This window comes from Channa argus, chromosome 16 (genome assembly GCF_033026475.1).
Source record: "Channa argus isolate prfri chromosome 16, Channa argus male v1.0, whole genome shotgun sequence".
NCBI classification, from domain to species: domain Eukaryota; kingdom Metazoa; phylum Chordata; class Actinopteri; order Anabantiformes; family Channidae; genus Channa; species Channa argus.
Genome location: NC_090212.1, coordinates 22,089,781 through 22,110,322, shown reverse-complemented (window position 1 = coordinate 22,110,322; position 20,542 = coordinate 22,089,781). Strand labels below are relative to the sequence as shown.

The 20,542-nt window shown below is 40.3% G+C and overlaps 3 protein-coding genes across 9 annotated transcripts in view; 1 reads left to right on the top strand and 2 right to left on the bottom strand.

Moving 5' to 3' along the window:
* The window catches only part of syt16 (synaptotagmin XVI), a 28,975-nt gene extending 17,283 nt beyond the window's left edge, over positions 1 to 11,692 (bottom strand). For 2 of the 4 annotated variants that reach the window (XM_067478849.1, XM_067478853.1), the window contains exon 1: positions 11,493 to 11,692. In XM_067478849.1, coding sequence (XP_067334950.1) covers positions 11,493 to 11,505 — 13 coding nt within the window. In that variant the 5' untranslated portion in view covers positions 11,506 to 11,692. Of the gene's footprint in view, positions 1 to 6,927; positions 7,075 to 11,492 lie in introns of those variants that run through there. The other 2 variants (XM_067478852.1, XM_067478851.1) reach the window with 2 other exon arrangements.
* A 747-nt stretch (positions 11,693 to 12,439) lies between these two features.
* On the bottom strand, positions 12,440 to 18,089 carry snapc1b (small nuclear RNA activating complex, polypeptide 1b). Of its 4 annotated transcripts, none has more exons than XM_067478872.1 (10): positions 16,778 to 18,089; positions 16,284 to 16,440; positions 16,050 to 16,190; positions 15,432 to 15,536; positions 15,178 to 15,333; positions 14,947 to 15,003; positions 14,399 to 14,461; positions 14,117 to 14,255; positions 13,853 to 13,935; positions 12,440 to 13,018 (listed from the first exon to the last, which is right to left on the bottom strand). In XM_067478872.1, exons 1-10 carry the CDS (start codon positions 16,906 to 16,908, stop codon positions 12,884 to 12,886), a joined length of 1,167 nt encoding a protein of 388 aa, XP_067334973.1. In that variant the 5' UTR covers positions 16,909 to 18,089; the 3' UTR covers positions 12,440 to 12,883. The 4 variants fall into 4 exon arrangements, with proteins under 4 accessions (XP_067334973.1, XP_067334974.1, XP_067334975.1 ...); XM_067478873.1 differs by having other exon boundaries at positions 13,867 to 13,935; XM_067478874.1 differs by lacking the exon at positions 14,117 to 14,255.
* A 154-nt stretch (positions 18,090 to 18,243) lies between these two features.
* Positions 18,244 to 20,262, top strand: yipf6 (Yip1 domain family, member 6). The gene is made up of 2 exons (XM_067478883.1): positions 18,244 to 18,775; positions 19,310 to 20,262. Exons 1-2 carry the CDS (start codon positions 18,437 to 18,439, stop codon positions 19,655 to 19,657), a joined length of 687 nt encoding a protein of 228 aa, XP_067334984.1. The 5' UTR covers positions 18,244 to 18,436; the 3' UTR covers positions 19,658 to 20,262.
* The last annotated feature ends 280 nt before the right edge of the window (positions 20,263 to 20,542 follow it).

The window sequence follows — 20,542 nt, the reverse complement described above, 5'->3', positions numbered from 1 at the left end:
GTTACCATCTCCTGTTTCCACGGTAACATTTCACAGAGAAGTAAATCAATGGGAGCAAGCAGAGATGGGTAGACATCCTGCTGAGAGCTGATGCCAAAGAAAGGACTCAACAGCGTAGGCGTGTGTGAGGACATAGTACTATCAGGTTTTATGTACTTCACACACCACCTTTGTGTTTTGTCACACTGATCTCTCTCTTTCTGTCATTTTTAAGAATCTAACAGGACTCTAACCCCCTACCCCACCCATGCTTTACAGATGCATATTATTCATCTGCACTGAAAATATCATAACAGTGTGTTTGCCTGTTTGTATGCAGCGGGAAAATAATGAGCAACAACAGCACTTGCTGCAGGTGTTTGAGCAGGACAAAGAAACACCTATGATATATATCATTATTCCTATTCAGGGTTATGTAGATTTGAATTATAATGCTATAGATTGTTTATGAAATCCAGCTTTTAAAACAAATTAACCTTGGATAGACACACTTTAACAATCAATTGACTGACCTAACAAAAATCCACAGAGAAAAATGTGTTGCCCTGACACATAAGCAGTGTTGTTTTAGAGGTTTGTTTTTAACAGGACATACTTTTCATCGTAATGTTCTAAGCTGTTCTCTTTGGTTAACATAGCAAAATGTATTCATGCACTCATTCAAAAAAACTGAAGACAATGTCTAACAGGCTCAGGAATTTTCATGCTGGTCTTAACACAATATGAGGTGCTTTTATGTGCATGGTAATAAGTCTTGGTCGCTAATTGTTCCATGTCACATTTCACTCGTGGTGCATTAGATTTAAATAGGCTGCACCTGCTCACCAAAGCAAGTCATAAAAACATAATAACCCACGGGAAGTCACTTATATGCATTTGTTGCTAAATACTGAGCATGTGTTGTCAAGTTTCTGAAGAGTCGTTGTTTGCTTTCTGTCGTCTATTTGCATGTGTTTAAGGCCACTGATGGAAACTCTGGATCCCTCCGATCAGATCCAGTAATCTTAAAAACAATTAAACGTGAATGTCCCTAGAGGACAAGTCCAACTGATTTTGGTTATCCTCTTCACCTGACCACCATTTGTGGTTATGACAGGAAAGCTCTAAAACACAAACAGCCTCGGCCTCACTTTAAGACTCCACTAGCAGAACTTTACTCACACAGTGACTTTACACTTACAGTAAGTCCTTTTATTTATCTCTGTTTAGCTGTAAAACTACTACTTCCCTTAGGAAATTGTCTAATCTCGAGACCAAGAGATACTTCAGCTAATTCGGCCGAGGCAGCAGCTCATTCCAGACACAAAGAGAGCAATGCACAGTTTTTTTGGTTTTGGACTTAGAGGTGCTAAATCACTGTGCTAAATCAAAGTCTCACACCAACTTGACCATAAAATGTGGAGCTGCACACAGATACAATTAGCTTGCTTTCAGAGGACTTAGCTGCTGGACCATTGCAGACAGTGGTGAGTCATTTGTAGGGGGGACTAGTATCCTATCGGACCGTGGCATCATTGGACAGCCTGACAGAATAAACAAATGACAGTAAGTGTTTGGATGGTGTGTTTGGGTGCAGCAGTAAAGAGGAGTTTCCCTCAGCTGCTCTAACAGTCAGACACAGAGCCCAGTGTTGAAGACTCTGAGCCTCCTACTGTCTGCATCCAGATGGACAGGAAGAAACCCTGGGTCAGGTCTGGCCTCACACCTGCTGCTACATACACACACACACACACACACACACACACACACACACACACACACACACACACACACACACACACACACACACACACACACACACACTGGAGCATTTTCAAAAGCAATTCAAAATTCTTTTTTGCTTATTTATACATTTACTAACTAAGACAACACTTTTGCAGGAATCCAATGCGACAGATTGTTCTTATCATGAATGTGTCTGTTAATAGATAAATTATTTAGTAATTAATGTAACAATTTAGTGTTGTTTTTTTAATTTAACTCATAATGTATAACTGCACAATTGGTTACTGAGCCAAAATTAACAAGGACAAGTTCAACTCACTTTGACCAGCATTTCTGCACATGACAAGACACCTGTAAAACACACTAATTCCTTTCATTCTCGACTTAGCCTCAGCATTTGTTCACATGGTAACTTTATCATGCATGTAACAGAGTTGTCCGGTGTGTTTACATCATTATCAACATATATTACTAAAAAATCAAAAAATCCAAAACAACAAAAAGATGTAACTGACAGGAGATGCAACAACCACAGAGACACAAATGTTACTATTACTATAACTATTAGATGCAAAAGGACAACTGAGATAGATGCATGAGGATTGTTCTTATAATAACATCATGTGTTGAGTCGCATCATTTCCTGAAAAAATGCTGGGTTACAATAATTTCTTTTCAGTTTGACTCAAACAGAAGCTTCTCTATAAATGTCTAACAAATGTGAAACGACCTTAGAGTATTTTTATTAACCTGTGTTTTGTTTTTACTAGACTGTGTAAATCCAACACTGACTGATAAAAGCAGGCAATTCGTGAATGCACACAGAAGATCTTAAAAAGCACATTGACTCTAATCTGAGCGTTCTGACACCTGCTGCATTGTCAGAGTTTGGATGTGAAGCTGTTTCAGGACCACATACAAAAGTGCCCCAGATCTGCTTTGGTTTGTCCACAACACACATCTGAGTCACCTGGGGGCAAAAAGATTGGGTTTGGGACACTGCAGAACATGTACAAGCAGAAAGAGATGCAGCCCTACCACAAAAATGCAAAAAGCAAAATGACACAAAGACAGAAGACGACACTCACAGAGATGTAAATAACAAAAGAAGATGCTAATCCAACACAATGAGAAATGTTAATGATGAAAAATTATCTGTATTAGTAATTTGTCATTTGTTTTCAAAAGCCTAACGATTTTTTTAGTTGTCTCCTTTTGCTCATTTCTACTTTTTTGCTCACTAACACAAAGTTAGTCTGCTAAACACAACACTAACAAGTGCCAGAAATGTTGACTTAAAAAATGTACGCACAGTGCGTCAACCGGTGCCAGTGGCCATTGTCATCATTTTTCTCTTGCTATGTTACATAGAATAGTTGTGGTCCACAGCTGATTACTCCTAATCACTTTGTTTTAGCCCATCAATTAACTGGAATGAGGAGTTTGTTTTCAATTTGTTAGAAAAACTGATACTGCTCACATTTGTTACTATATTACATTCAACACACCTAAAGTCATCTCTGGAAAGTGAACTTCAATATTGCACGAGCTGTGATATAAAAATAGAACAAATTGAGAGTATTGATAAAACATTTTGCTGAGCGTGAAAATGTAATGAATGCCAAATATAATGATCTAACGTACAAACAAGGATTAGAGAGGCGGCAAGGCCCAGAAGTCAGCCAAAGGCATGCGATCAGGCTAATGAGAACATTTAACTTAATCTGTGACAGAAAGCCCGTTTGTGTGTGTGTGTGTGTGTGTGTGAATGCTAAATCTTTATCCGCTTATTAATATGCAGCTGCTGACATTTCCACCACGGCTTTGAAGCAAGTAGCTCCAGAGGAGAGAAGAGAACACTTTGATGTGAGCGTTAGATTAGGATGGGAAAAAAGACATGAAGACACAGAAGTGGAGGCGAAAGCCACGTTGTTACAGCTCATTAACCAGAAAGAAGATGAACCCTGCTTTGTACTTTCATGCTTCTCTTTTCATGATGAATAAAAGGAGCAGCTGCTGTCTCTCCCAGTTCGTTCTGAGGTCACTCATTAAATTTCTTTTAGGATTGTAGGTATGTGAGTGTGTCCTGAAACCTTGCCTGCAGATTATAAAACAAGCAAATGTAGTTTTTTTTTTTGGGCATTCTTGCTGTTATTAACAGAGGGTTGTAGGCAGAGCAGAAATATGGGAAGATTGCAAGAAAGTGTACAAAATTCAATAGGGATGTGCATGAATAATCGAATATTTGAACATCTCACCATAGTCAAATACTAAGTCTGTCAGCAGCAGACAAAATGAAGCAAAGCCTGGTGTTATTTTACTCAGCTGGACAACAAAGGTGTGTGATCATTATGTGAGGAGAAGCTGTATTATCATGGTTTCACCAGAAGGATTTACATCCCAATTACTCAAATAATGGACTTTAAAAGCCTTGATTATTCCATTTTAAATAATAAATGTCAACATATCCTCATTACATTAACTGAAAACGGAAAAGGGTTTGGATTGCATGACATTAGACGCTAAAAACATCTTTCCAAAGCAAAGCGCTTGCTTACTGAAATGTGAGAAGGACAAGGCGACTGCTGTGGCTGATCTTGGCTGCCCCTATGATCAGGCCTCTGATTTATGCACAGTGGATTTAGGAGGGTCTTCCTCAAGTCTGTTTTAGGTCGGGTCCACACCTCTACTAGTCTAAGTCACAGAATGAGTCCTCTGTAGTAATAAGTCTCGATTTGAAAGTGCTATATTTGAAAGCTGTTTCATCCTCTGTGTTCTGCTTCTATCCTCACTGAAACAGGCATTTTGTTCGTCCCACGGAAAAATGTGAAAATGCTGGCTTCATGGACTGTGGGCGTGAAGACAAAGCTTTCCAAAACAATGGCCTCTGCCTACTCAGACAGAGTCATATAACGTTAAAGAACCAACTTTTGTTGCCTTTAGCTTTCTCTGCTCATTTTAATTGCCCGTACACAAAGCCGCAATGCAGGTCTTGTTACTGATCATATGCAACCTTTCAACTGTAACACACATTACACACATGTACAGCCAACATATAAAAGGTGCAAAAGTGCAGAAATAAAAGGTGTTAACAGCCTTCAGAGTGTCTAAATCAGAAAAACTTTAACAAAGCAATAAACTACAGTTTATGGGTCTCACAACTATCAAAGTGATGAAGAACAATCTCTGGAAACTATCACTTGTAGAGTAGATGGCATTTTGCACAAGCTCTAAAACATTGTACTCAAACAGCAGGTTTCACAGCGTGGGAACAAGCTTAAGGGTCTCGGTACAGTCGGCTAATTAATACAAGTACATCAAATTTCTCCTACATCAGGTCATAGTAAACATTTATCATTTATCAACTATTCTGATATTGAATTCATAAATCTTAGATATTTTTGATAAAGAAAAGCCAGAAAACTAAATAAACAGATTTGAATTGGTCGTACAATGTAAATGTAAAATGAAAAACGTATTAGTCACGAGACAGTCAAATACAAGTCATCATTTAAAGAAGTGACCTTAGCCTTAAAGAATTATTTTTTCTTTTTGCATTTTAAAGACCGAGTAACTAATGTACTGTAAGAAATACTAAGTACATCCAAGGATGGGATTTTACAGGTATTAAAAGCTAGTGTGTCGTTAAACACAGTATTATTTACGTATTAATTAGTGGATCAATCAAAATGTGGACCTGTTGATGGTAATAGTAGTTATTTGTGTCCTCAGGATGCTGAGGACACAAATAACACTAAATCTCATGACAATCCATTAATAGTTATTAAGATAATTCTGTAAAAACTAAAAATGTAAGACTCCTTAAGATTCCACGTGACCCCACTGATCTCTGGTAAAAACCAAGCTGAACTCCGGAGACGACACATGATGTTCACTAACCCTGCTGCATTAAACACACAAGCGGCCAATCTGTTGTTGTCGGGACAGGAGGTCGAATCAACCCAAAAGCATCAGCACATCATCTTTTCATTGCGACTCAAACCCACTGACTGCAAGGCAAACACACGTGAAAACCCCAGTTTCCTTGGAAACAGCCCAGTGGCTTTATTAAGATATAATGAGTGTGCCTTTTCCCACCCACATGTAAAGAGCTCTCATGTTACCATGGCACTGTCTGCCTGTTTGTCCTGAATGACTGGGAGGAGGAGAGCATAAAAGGGTTGAGATGAAGAGAAATTGAAAAAGGAAAACAAGAACTCAGGAGTGGTTTCACTTAGACACAAACTCATATTAAAACAGACATTTACTTCTCACCATCCACATATAACCAGGCATTATACACAAAACAGTACTTAGTGGCTTTAAGACCCCAATTTAGAATTTCTAAGCAACACAAGCAACTGGATTCTAAGAAACCCATAACTTACCGTATGTACTTCTAACTACATTAGACAGTACAGTGTTACAAACTGTTTAAAATGTTTTCCTGCCCAAATACACAAATTTGACCAATCAATGAATCAACTGAACATTCGATTTGCAAATACATTGAACAATCTATTGAAAAAAAGCCAGGTTTGATTCTACACTAAAACATAAGGACCACACACCATGAGGGGCACTGAGGGAGGAGAGAGTACTAAAATAAATCATAGACATGTCACTGATACCACCTAAATCTACCCATCAGTTTAGAATCACTGATGAGCACCACTTTCCCATCAGCAAAAACACAGCCTGACAATACCGATCTTAACCCTCCATCTGCTGGTGAACGGCTGCATTACAACTGTGCAACATGAGAGCACAAAGCTCCTAAGATAAATTCACTTGTTCCCAATATTCAGGTGCACATATGAACACTGAAAAGGTTTTGCTTGATGTAACTGTTGCCACTGGCCTTTAACATAGATCGTTCCTAGCATCCCGTGTACTTCATAAAGAACTGATGAGACAGTGGCAGCAACTTTTCTTCACTTGATTGCTTAAAGAAAAAAAGACTAGTTGTTTGTGTTTAAAATAAAACGTGAGGAAGTCTTGGCTTCTTCACTAGGTTTTGTACATGACGCAACAAAGAAAAACCTTCATCCAAGCGCACACGAAGATGACACAAGCACTACTGTGGCATAACAAGCTGCAGTGTCACTGTATTTTTACCCATCGGTCCCACAAGTTCACCCTGTATGACAGCAGGTGAAAAGCGATTAGTAAGAAGCTCAAAATCTCCATTTGTAGACCTACTTCCTTCGGCTGCTAGCTGAGGCTCAGTCTCTCCTCCTTTGCTGGTCATGTCTTCTCCTCTTACTTTCTTCTCTTTTTAAATGTCCCACTAGTGCAGAGAACAACTGTGAATCCTACACTGGATCAGTCCCTTTTTCTTTCCTTTGATGAAATAACATTATTCATTCTGAACTGTTCTGTGTCCTGTGTGAGCTGTCAATCAACAGAGTTTCCTGCCTCCCACTGGGCGAGGCGCACTCTTCCTGAGTACCACCACCAAGACACAACAACATGAAGGAAGGTAGAGAACATGGGCCAGCACAGGCTGCCGTGTAAGAAAATGAGAGCCTCCTAAAATACACTCTTCATTTTCAAAGTGAGGATGCACCAAAGTCCAAGCTAAGATGATTAAGAACATGAGAAAAGCGACTGACTACTGTGAAGGCTTAGTAAGTGAAGCAGAAGAAAGTCTGGGAGGGTTCAGATCCAAATCTTCCGTGTTAGTACAGGGGAAAGGAACAAGCAAGAAGCCATCTGGTGGCAGAGAAGCAGTGTAAACAAAACTAACACAAAGAGCCAAATTAACGGAAGCCGGACAGGAGCAGTGACAGCGAGCTTTGGGTCTGGGGCTTTCGCTTGGCTCTGCTGTAGAAGCAAGTATTTCCTATGCTGAACAACATTCATAATACCCTTAAGGCCTTAACATAATTAGCCCTTTAAAGCAATGACATTTCTGCATTGCTGCGATATGTCCATTAACTGGGGGCCTGCCTGGACCCTCTACAGATCCTGGGTGGGGTGGGTTTTTAAAAGATTAGTGCAGCAAACCACAGACAGGGAGTTGGTGACATTTAGCGACTAGTGAGCCAGATGTCTTCCCTTTAGAAAAGGGGAGACCAAGACCAGATCTCAAAGAAAAGGCTCAGGCCCTACATTTCGATTTCAATGCTGCTGTGTCTGCACAACGGACAAATAGGTTTGAATCCCACCCCACCAGGTGTGGCCCCGCCCAGCCACCCAGCCCCTGGTGGGCCACCAAGGGCCACCCTGGTGCTGGTCCTGGCATCCGGCGTAAACACTCATGCCAAATCAACGTGCGGGACACGTTCCGCTGCGAAAGCCATTGATCTTTTTCAATTGTTGACTTCACCCAGTGCAAAGTTAAATATATTATAACACTCAGAAATCTTTATGTAACTCTTTGTAAAGCATCATGAGTCTGATTTCCCATCCGTCTGAATTGAAAGCACCACAGCTTTCAAATAAACGGGCACAAACATGGATTTCAAGGCAGTTTCAATTTCCTGACAGCTAATCACACACGTGCACCCACCTACCCAGCAGCATCAATTATTAGTGTGAATCCCCTCTTAGACTGTCAGCTGACAGTCTGAGCCCACAGCTGGGAGGAGAGAGCCCTGAATCAGACATGGAAGCAGTCAGTAAGTAGGCCAGAAACAGGATCTTACACACTGCTTCCTACTGTTTAATGGAGCAAACTGATGAGTTCTTCAATGCTGCTTTGCATCTGCTCTGAACAACTATTATCACAGGCCACATGTTGTAGAAGCCACATTCAACTTGTGTATGATTCTGCCTTTGAAGGCAGCCTGGTATTTACTGCACTTCTAATTTTTCCTCTAGAATAAAAAAGCACAGCAGCGACTGTATGTTTGAGGTCACCGAAGATTGTCAATCTGTCCCAGGAACTGCTGCTGTCTTTCTACTGTTCTGTGGAGAGTATCACCACTCATGACATTTTAGGTCTACAATCCCTCCTGTCCCCATGCTCTGCCAACAAACGACGCCTGGTGGTCCCAGCACCGCACAGAAGACATGGAGCAAAACTCTTCAGCTCAGTGATCCCATGATGGTGGAACGAGCTACCAAACTCTGCAGGTTCAGCAAACTCACTCCCAACATTCAGAAAACTGCTGAACACAGAACTCTTCTGCACCTTCCTATGCACTTCAATCAAAAAAACCTTCCATCTCATGAAATGACGTTTTCTCCTTGACTTAGATTTTTGCTGCCTTGTACCGCACTTGTAAGCTTTGGATAAAAGCGTCTGACAAATGACTAAATGTAAATGGATGCGGTTTAAAAGATGCACTATCGCCAATAAAGTGTCAGGAAGTCAGCACAGAGCATCACAGGGACCCAGCTTTCCTCAGCGGGTCGTAAATAACACATAACCCGGGACTATTTCCAGCCAGGAAACAGACTGTTCACACTGCTGCCTTCTGGGAGACGGTACAGGTCTGTTCGGGCCGAAACATCCACACTTATGAACACTTTTTATCCAAGTGCCATAAAGGATTTTAAAGTCATAATTCTTAAGGGACTGTAAAATACATTACAAATTGGACTATATATACATCGAACAGTGTGAAACGTATTACACGAGACTCTGTATACTTTTTCTTACTTATCTATTCTTGCTGATATGTTGAGTTGGGTGTGTGTGTTACTTTCCATTCAGTGGTGTTGTGTATTCTGTTGGTGCTGTGTTACTCTTATTGTGTATCTCTTTACCACAAATGAGTTGCACTTGAATGTCATTGTACAACAAGAATAAAGACATTCTGACCTTTCTCATGAGATGTAGAGTAAATATTCAAGTGGAAGGATAATTCTCTGTTGCCAGTAGCTTCGGCTAAGTGTTGTACAGCTATTTATGCCATAACCCTGTGTCAGCTGGAGAATCCTATAAAGGCAAAACCTCCAGAAACACTCATCCACGGACCACAGGGTCAGTGGTCCGATTCCCTGTCCTTCCTGGCTGCCTGTCAAAGTGCCTTTGGGCAAGACACGGAATCCCAAGTTGCTCCCGGTGGGTCAGGTGAGCAGCCTGCAGGGCAGCTGCTGTCATCGCTGTGTGAGTCTGTGTGTGAATGGATGAATGAGAAGCAGCATCTTAAAGGGCTTTGAATAAAAGCGGCCATTTAACTGTCCACTGTTCAGGACATGTATAACTCCAGGACACAAACTGCTAAGTTCTGTACAAGAAAACAACCAGACACAAGAACAACTTCTTCACACATGCCATCCCTCTGAAACGTCGTCCAGTCATGTGATAACACAATCACTGCGCAATAACCCTGTTGTGCTAAAACAATCACTGCACCTGCAAATCATATTTGCAAGACGTCATTCAAAATCCCACTGACATTCATGCAAATAAGTGAAGGTGCAGATGCTTGAAGTACAGACACCCACTCACTTTGAGCAGAGACAGAAACTAAAGCAGCTTCACTGTTCATGTTGACATCATCCTGATATCTGCAGACAGCTGTTAGATAGTGTTAGATGGATGGCAGGAAAATAAAGGTGAATAAAGTGGAAACCACACACTGCTGCTATTCGACTTCCATCGCTTCACACTTCACTTCTTATAGCCAGAAATATAAACAGAGCTCAGAGCAGTGTGCAGTCTTTACCCAGATGATCACAGATTTTTGTTTACTTAGAAACATGCAAAATTCAAACATTGATCTCTGGATTTTATATGGGAACATTTGACTAAAAATTGTAATTATTACTCAGTAATAATTAATAGTAAAAGTAATATGTCATATTAATACACAGCACCTTAATTTTACAGTTGGTCAAGATGGAGCTCATTCAATCCACTTTTATACCGTTGAGCATTTTCATTATTACAGTAATGAAATAGTTTTGTAATAGTAATAGTTTTGTACATACATTTTTTTAGCATTTGTGTTGTGTGGTTCTTTTCCTCGTTTGGAGCAGAGAGCAGCATGTTGGTTTAATGCTGAATCTTAAAGCAGGATTAATACACAGCCATCCTACATTTCTTTCCTAACAGACAGTAATATAAATATGAACATTTTTAGGTGGCCAGGTTGAAGAAAATCGTCCAGTTAATTGTCCATGTGTATTGTATAAATGTCAAGATTCTGCTGGTTTAATAAAAGCTCTATTGTATGACTGCTACATCTTATATTAATAACATAGCTTTCTGTTTCTATTCAGAAGAAATGTTGGTGTTAGCAAGTCATTGGCAAATTAGCTACTAACAATTAAAAATATTAATAAGCATGCAGTTATAAATAAGTAATTAATACATGGATTTTAGAACAATAAAGTGGCCAAACAATTTATTGAAGCGGTCTCCACGGATTTACCAAAATCTGGCAACCCCAAAGAGAGTCCTAATAAAAGCCTATAACATATCTATAAAGCATTAGTAATTTATATATTATGCACGAACTATGCAATTAAACCCCTTTCGAAAATATTAAGTGGTATTAGTATATATCAGAATTTAAAGCAGTGGCCATGATGAGGCAATTATCAGCTGGAATGAGTCACAAATACACCGTGAACGATTTCTCTGCGAGGCCTGAGAAATGTCCATATCTGACTGAACTGAAGAAAATATTTGATGTATTTGATGTGAATAAATAAATATGATCATCCATTCGGCCTACTCGTCCAGTCCTCTCAGCTGGAATCCAAAGCCCTAATGCCTGGAAACAGCTTCGAGCTTCAGCGCCGACACGAGCAGGGGAAAATCCACATTAAGGGCCCACGGTACACGGTAAAAAGACGGCTGTACTTACTGTCCGAGGCCATGGCTGCGACTGTTTCCCTTCAGAGTGGCAGCGGAACAGTGCGTGTGATCGGCGGAGGAGAGGCAGCAGCATCCCCGCCGCTCCTCATCCTCTCGACCCACAGATCCGCAGCCACACAGCTGGGAACGATGAGCCCTTCGCGGACCGTAGGAAACATCCCCACTCAGAGATACACAGCCTCCCGCTTTTCTAATGTGCTGATTCAGACCTCTACATTAAAATGAATCCTTCCTTGAACTAATACACTTAATAATAATTGAGATTTCTTGGTGCCCCATCAATAAATAAAGTCAAATGAACCAGATCAGAACAAAGACAGATAGACAGAAATAGCTAACGCTACCTGAATAGTTAGCAAGTTCTGATGTTGGCTAATTAGCTAAAGCTATTTACCTTGTGCTCTGGGTGGAACCCGTTTTATGAGTGTAATTCACTAAAAACATCAGAACTTTATTAACCTATACTTTAAGCTATATTCAGTCGTGCACCTTTGAAAAAGCTAAATTACTGGTCTAAAGTTAATTTAGCTAATATCATCGCTAAAGTACTAGATTAGCTAAGGTGTTAGCTAATCTTAGCAGTAATGTTAATATGGACTTTAAATCCCGTTGAAATGTTTTGACATGTTGAAGTTGTTCACAATACAATTTTAAATGCATTTAATTGTAACAGATTTTATAATCGCCATTAAAAATTGCCAGAGAGATGAATATAAAATAAATTAACAAATAATAAAATGTATTTAAAACTATCTTAACATTAGCGTCTAAAAGTGGATTCTTACTTATTCTACTTCAATGCTGTTACAAATTCCTAAAATATCAAAACAAAATGATGAATAAATCTACCTACTTACCTACTTTTGGGATTTGGCTTAAAATCTCTACTAATGATTGAGTCTGAATCTCATGCCACACATAAAAGATGGACATAAATTACTGGATAAAGAAGCTTTATATAAAAACCAAACACTCTCACTGACAGCTGAACTTCATACAATGTTTACATTAATTTCCCTGCAGAATATTCACTCAACATACGCTGAAAGTCGTCTCTTATGAGCCTGTAATATATTCTTTACATTTTCACAAGCACTACAACAGTATCAGACCAACAGTGACAAAGTTCAAACGGTCTGTTATTATTGTCTATTAGTAAGTGGAAGCAAAACCAAACAAGGTTATTGAAGTACAAGTGTTTTCAATAGTAATGTACATCAGCCTCAAAGAAAGATGCCTGCTTGTATTTCTGCTCTATGAGCTTCTGTAATAAAAAAATCATTTAGAACACGTTAAAAAGTGATTAAAAAAAAATAATCACATTTTCTGGGATTTTGTTCCCAATAATGTGGTAGGACGGATTTTCAAGGCTGTGGAAAATTAAAATGTCAACAACATATGAGCATTTTTAACAACACATCCTCCTTTGAACTGCAGCTCCAGTCCAGATCCGGGATGTAGGTCCACTCCTGCTTCATGATGGCCACGTGAATTTTTTGTACATTTTTGGTTTTTCTGAATGAAATAAAAAGAAACCATAATAAATTAAATAGCAAGAAAAGCCAAAACATTATATTATATTATCAGATTTTTATTGTATTCAATGTACTGCGGCTAGGAAGTTTTGTTCTCTATTGGACGGATTGTCATTAAACTGAGAAGAGACTTAAATTGGATTTCACTGATGAATGTCAGAACATTTTCTGACCCCCTCACTTTTTGCACACGGTCAGTTGCCTTTTTTAATCAACCAGCTTTCAACATAAAAGTCTGTGTTGCTGAGACGGTCGTCCTTCCGTGACTGCAGGCTTGTTGGTCGTCTCCCTGAACAAGAACCTTCTTGTCTGATAGCTCGGTTTGACCGGATGGTTAAATCTAGGAAGAGTCCTGGTGATTCCAGGGTTCCTCCTTCTACAATTACTGAGATCACTGTGGTCCTGGGAACAGCCAGAGCTTCAGTAATAGTTTTATCCGTTTGTCCTGATCTAATCTACAGTTTCAATTTGGGGAGCAACAGAGATTTCTTTGGACTCTGCGTCTGGGTTTTTGTCCTGACATACAGTGTGAATCGTGGGAGCTGAATTTGAATAATTTTGTAAATGGAATACTTGCAACAATAATATTGAGACTGTTGCAGGTTAACAGGTGAAAAATGCAATTAGATTAATTTAAAAGTGTAAGTACAATATAAAATGTGCAAAAACAAAAAGCCATGTAAGTACTTTCTGAAACAACTGTACCTCTGACTTCCTGCCTGTCAAAGTAATCAAGTGGATTCCTCCTCCACACTGTAGGACACAAACTCATAAACTAGGTGTAATAGACTATGCAGTGCTTTAAATACTTAACGGTTGGTTTCGTACCAGGGGCAGAGTCGAGCGTGGTGAGACTGCTGATCGTAGTGGTGTTGGCGGCTTCTTTCCACATGTCCCCTGAGAAACACAGACGCATCATGGGTGAGGATTAATTCACAGGCTTATTAAACTCCTTCCCCACCTCCCTTCAGCTCGTCTTATCCTCTTCCACTCTGGCAGAGTCTCATTTAAAACATCCCGATATTTCCTCTGCAGCACTTTCTCAGTATGGAAGGTGTTTAGGGCAGGCTGGACTTACCTGAGATTCGCACACTCTCATTGGTTCTGGCTCTGAGTGATGGTTTGCTTATTCTCGATGGACCTGATGTTTTCGAGGATCCAGCTTCATTACTGGTGAAATCCACCTCCAACTGACGATGACGACGTGACTTGGCGGCCTGAGACACGTGCATGTGCAATGTTCGGAATGGAATACATTTAATAAGTAAAAGCGATAAAAGAAAGTGGGCGATCCACAAAGGAAATGAGCATTTCTTTCATAAGCAAAGAAAGTAATGCATCTGTGACATGAAACACAAACCTCAGCTGCCTGTCCGTACGCTCGTGATTTGATGAGGGCTAGACGCTCGGCTCTTTTGGAGCACTGGGGGACAAAAGAGGTCAGTCAGTAGCACCGCTGCTCGCACATAGTTATTATTCCAGTTTTTAAAAAGATATTAAAATATGTTTTTATTAAAAAGACAAAAAAAAGACAGACAACCATTCGTACTCATATTCACACCTACGGGCAATTTTAAATCCATCATTTAACCTAACACGCATGTTTTTGGACTGTGGGAGGAAACCCGAGTACCCAGATCAAACCCCCGCAAGCACGGGAAGAACATGCAAACTCCACAGACAAAGGCCACGAAAACTCTCAACCTTCTATCTGTGAGGCAGCAGAGCTAATCACTCCTCACCAAAAACAATAAAAACTTGAATTAAGTAAGAGGACAGTTTAGTTTTCCCCCTGACACCTCCCGGTGCTCCGTGTAGTTCACCGACAGTCCAGTTAGGTTCATTAATCCCTTTAAGAAAGTGATGAGCTCTGAGTTCAACAAAGTGAAATCAAGTAATCACACTTACATCCTGCTGAGATGATGTTCCCTTACTGCTGTCTTCATCTTCATCATCGGAATCATCCTGAAGAGACAAAATAACAGACTGTTGGTTTCTTCCTCAGATGGGAGGATTTGTGAGTGAGTTTCTCTCAGTTTTAAAACATTTTAAGTGATTATTTAGAAGTTTGCCACATTATTTCTCTCTATGTGCAATTTGTAATTCACAGACTGGAAGAGACAGCTTCGAACGTCTCACCTTCCTTTGCTGCCACTTGTAGAAATCCACCACAGTGCTGCGCAACTGAGGGATGAGGTCTTTCCGGATCAGGCTGACGGATGTATTTGCCTGTTCTGACGTGGAACAAACAGACGTCTTCAGCTTCGAGTAGAGCTCGTGAATATTGGACAACTCCTGCAAGACAACAAATCACAGAGAAACATGTTAGTTTGCAGACTTATCTCAGTTAAAGTTGGAGTGATTGATTTCTCTTCTTTTCCCTCGGTGTTTACCTCCAGCAGCTCAACACTGATCAGCTCCTGGGGACGAGATGCTCGCTCCATAAACTTCTCGCACATTACCAATCGCTCAACCTTCCTCTTCTTCTTATAGACAAGCTGAGGCGAAAAAAACATCCCAGTTAAGGGCCCCACCAGGCTTCCCTTTCTCCAATAACATTTAGGATACTTTAAGATAAGATTCTCTGGAAAATCTAAAATGTTCAATACGTTTTAAGTTTAATTCATGTACAGATTCAAGGAGACTATTTATAGTGAAAAGTTATCAACATTCATTTTTTTCCACTTTATTTTTTTCAAGTTGCAATTTTAATGTGAAAATAATAAACTGTTATATGACCAATATAAAATAAGGTGCCTTTTCTTTTTTTCACCAGAAGTGGAGCAGCCACATTTTTAGCTGTGGTTGGAACTTTGGTCAAATTAATAAATCATAGAAGCTTGTTGCACAGTCATCTATATCCTTTACTGCAGCACAGCACCAACATGAATTGACTCAGTCTTATGATTGACTGGTTCAAAGCCTCCTAACCAATGAAATACACATAAAATTCCTACATGTACAGGTACTGATACCCAATGTGAATGTGTGATGGAAGGCAGGCAGCTCACCAGAGTGGGCATTGCAGTGAAGTGGAAAGCTTTGAGAAACATCAGTTGGTGCAGGATGTAGATGGTGTCAAAGTGCTGAGCGTCCACAGCATCTTTCTCAAACTTTTTCACATCCTCCCAGTCCTTTAGTGCCAGACGGATCTGAATCCAGAGACAAGAGAAAAACTTGATCTTAGACTTTAAACAGGTAGGACATATGAATGAATTGGAAGTGTACGTGTGTTATCTCCTGACTTTTTCTGGGGGTGAGGTGTTCTGGCACTGGTACAGGCTGTACAGCAGGTAAAGTCCTCCAACTCGGATCTGGAAGCTGAATGGAGGCAGGAAGTAGCTGAAGGCCGTGTCCAGAAGCAGCCGACTGAACATGCGCTTCTTGTGATTCACAGTGCCGCTGAAACACACACACACACACACATACACAAAACACAGGATACATCAGGTTAAAGGCTGATCTGACCTGTAATTACAGAATAATAAATAACAAATATGATGATACAATTTCATTTAACCTAAAAAACACGTGTTCACATGTGATCATTTGCTGTTTTTTCTAATTCTGAATAACTGTAAATGGATTTTCTGGAGACTTCTTTGGTTAGTTAAGGACATAACAGACTTTTTACTACTATAAAAAGTCTGCAGTTTTTTTTTTCATTTTGTCTTTAGGAAAAGCCCACGTTAAGGTTCACATTCTATAATGAAAACGTAGTTTGTAAGTGGGAGCCTACTTGAAAATGTCTGAAAACTTCATCTCTCTCCATATTTTGGAGAAGATCTCGAAGCGGACAGAATCTGTTCGCTGGAAGCGGCTCAGCAGCTCTTCACAGTCGGATTTCACCTGTTTCCGACAGTAATCCATCGCAGTCCTGCTTCTTTACTTAAATTTAGGGTTAAACAAAATCTCAGACATTTAATTTTTTAAATTTATATTCAATCAGCAGCTACATTTTAGAGTCGAAAATTTCTAAAGAAATGTAAACAGACGATTAAGGAACGACAGTCGAGGATTTTACGCGTCATCAACAGCCGACACTGATGCCTTCAGGGGTAGTCGGAAAGCTGCCTACTTTCCATTTTGCTGCAAATTAATTTACGTTGGAGCTACTGTATTTTCTCTCTCTCTCTCTCTCTCTCTGTTTTTTTTAACAATGTCGTTGTATCTTTATTAAAGCCATGTCGTTGAAAGCATTTTTAAAAATTTACCATCATTGTTGGTACCATCACACCCTGCAAAGTTTTATTTAACAATTATTATTTTTTGTTTTTTCCCATAATTTTGATTTCATATTTACTTTCAAAGTCATATTTGTCTTCTTTAGTTTTTATTTTGCCTTTGGAAATAGGCTTCCACAATGTAATTTCAATTCTCAGGTACAAGTAACACATTGATTGGCTGCAAAAATGTAATATTTAATGAAGTTGAAGCCTTTTAAAAACTGATTGAATCAACTGGACAGTGAAATCTGAAGAGTGAATCATCTCAACTGGACCTGCTGCTTATCCATCTGAGATCATTCAATCTTCAGATAACAAAACCTGGATAACTAAGAATCTTCATGGACACAAAGTCATTTTTTTCCTTATAGCTTTGATATTTATTCTCATTAGTAAAGATTTTTACTTATAATTGTAACTTTTTTAAAAATTATGGATTCTTTAATCTCTCTCTTTCTTTTTTAAAAATCTTTTACGTTTTGATTGTAATTATTAGGGCAGCACAGTGATGGAGTGGTTGGTGCCACCTGCCAACAAGAAGGTTGCAGGTTTGCACCCCGGCCTTCCTCTGTGGACTTTGCATGTGCTCCCCGTGCTTGCGTCGGTTTCCTCCCACAGTCCAAACACATGCATGTTAGGTTAATTGTTGACTATAAAAATTGCCTGTAGATGTGAATGGTTGTCTGTCTGTGTATGTGTCTCTGTCTCTGCGATAGACTGGTAATATGTCCAGGGTGTAACCCGCCTCTTGCTCGACAGCTGGGTTAGGCTCCGGTCCTCTCGCACCCCACATAGGTTAAGTGGGGACAGATAATGGATCTTATCTTCTAATTTTGAGCTTTTATCCAAATTACTTTCATAATACAGAGACAACGAACAAAAAAATATTTTGACTGTATTCCAACATTTATCAGCTGTATGTGAACGCGCCACCCGGATATGCGTGACTCACGTCCTGCGGAAGTAAACAATCCTCCGCTGACGTGGAGGCTACACTTCAGCACCAGTCACCAAAAGTGGACCCACTGGAACCAGGTTTACTGCTGTACAGAAACAATTGACGCTTTAGACGCGGTCTGATTTTATAGGAAATCGAATGGACTCGGTAGACGACGTCTGAACTCTCTGAAAAACACACAGGGTTTGGAAAAACAGCTTCTCCGTGCTCTAAAATGGCGACAACGGAGGAGCTCGGCAGGCCGTTCGCCGGACTGTCAGACGTCTCCATCTCCGAGGACATCCCGGTGGAGGGGGACATCTCTGTGCCCGTCGGCGCACCCAGAAGAGACGACGAATTCTCCACGCTGGACGAGCCGGTGAAAGAGACCATTCTGCGGGACCTGCGGGCGGTGGGGAAGAAGTTCATCCACGTCCTGTACCCGAAGCGGAGCACGGCTCTGCTGCGGGACTGGGACCTGTGGGGCCCGCTGCTGTTGTGCGTGACGCTGGCTCTGCTGCTGCAGGGCGGCGCGGCCGACAGCGACGACCAGGGGGGGCCACAGTTCGCCGAGGTAGTAACGATACTCACTTTTACTTTCTGTCAAGTATATTCAAACGACTTTTCTTACGATTTCCGCTCATTTTACTTAGACTTTTTTATTCCATTAGTTTACAGGGGATGTTGAAATTCAGTTTCCAAAAAGTTGGGAAACTGTCAATTGTTTTTAAAAAAGAATGATTAAATCATCTCAAGCTACTTTTGATGCAAAATAGTACCAAGAACTAAAAACATGTATTATGGTATTTAGTAATCCAGTGTGGTCCGTCCTCTACTAAATACAAGATTAAGTCCTGAACATGAAAGGAATTAAATGATATTGGATTTAATGCTGTGAATCTGTGCATGAATAAAACATGGTGGTTGGGTTTTGTGGTGGGTCTAAACTCCAACTGCCACCACGTTTGTTCAGTTTGCAGGTGTGTGTGAGACGCTCACTTTATGATTTTAAACACCTCACACACTCTGTGTCCCCAGTACTGTGCTGTGCTCAGAATTCTAGCAGTACATCATGAGCATCAGGATAAGACGCATGTTTTCCCCTCAGGTCTTCGTCATTGTCTGGTTTGGCTCCATCATCATCACCCTCAACTCCAAGCTGCTGGGTGGCACCCTCTCCTTCTTCCAGAGCCTGTGTGTGTTGGGGTACTGCATCATGCCCCTGACGGTGGCCATGGTCGTGTGCCGGATTGTCCTGCTCGGCACCTCGGGGGTCGTCAGCTTTGCGGTGCGGCTTGTGGTGGTAACGGCATCCTTCGGCTGGTCCACCTTCGCCTCCACAGCCTTTCTCGCCGACAGCCAGCCGCCCAACCGCAAGGCGCTGGTGGTGTACCCGGTGTTCCTCTTCTACTTTGTGATCGGGTGGATGATCCTGACATTTTCGCCGTCACAGTAGAGCAGTTAAACAAAGAGCTGAACTGACAAACGTGAGGGATGTTTTAGAGGAGTGACAGAACAGAATCCAACACGAGAACCAGCCTTTGATTGAAGATGAAGAGCTACTGAATGGACAGTTTCCAAGCTTCCACAGCAACATTTAAACTCAAACTCTTTCTAAACTAACTGGAAGTGTTCAGCTGAGGCTGTGCAGCGAATAGAGAATGAGAAAAGCTTCGTATATTTCCAGTTTGTCTCACGGATGTTTACTAGCTGTATATAATAAAATCTATAGGATTGTATGAATGTTTGAACTATGGGGTTCTGATTGTTTTTCTTCTCTCATTAAGCTGATGATGTTCTGCAGCTTGACTAGGAAAACTGACAGTTTAGCAATTTTGGCCTTGTTTTGGCTCTAGTCTCTTTTCAGTGTGTGTAAAAAAAAAAAAAAAAATAATTAAATTAAAAATGTATATACACGCACACTTTTTTTTTCTTCAAGTATTCTGGGGCATGTTTTTGGTTTTGTATGAAAGATGACAGATACCACAAAATGACAGAGAGACATGAAAATGACATGTTTCACATGTGAAATAAAGATGAACTATTCTGTTTAATTTAAAACCTTTAGTCCTAAATGACAAATGAGATCATTATCAAGGCTGCATCATCTGATTTTCACTATTCTGGTGATATTTGTTTTATCAGTTGTAACTATTTTGTCTGTAAAATGTCCATGTAAGAAAAATGCTCTGGTATAATATTCTACAGGACAAGGTTAGTTAAAAATCTCATTTTACGCTCACACTTCAAACCGTAATGATGCTCAGTTTACTGTAATAAATGATAAAGGCATTAAGTTCTCATATTTGGACCCAGTGAACAATCAGAAAAGAAGACATGA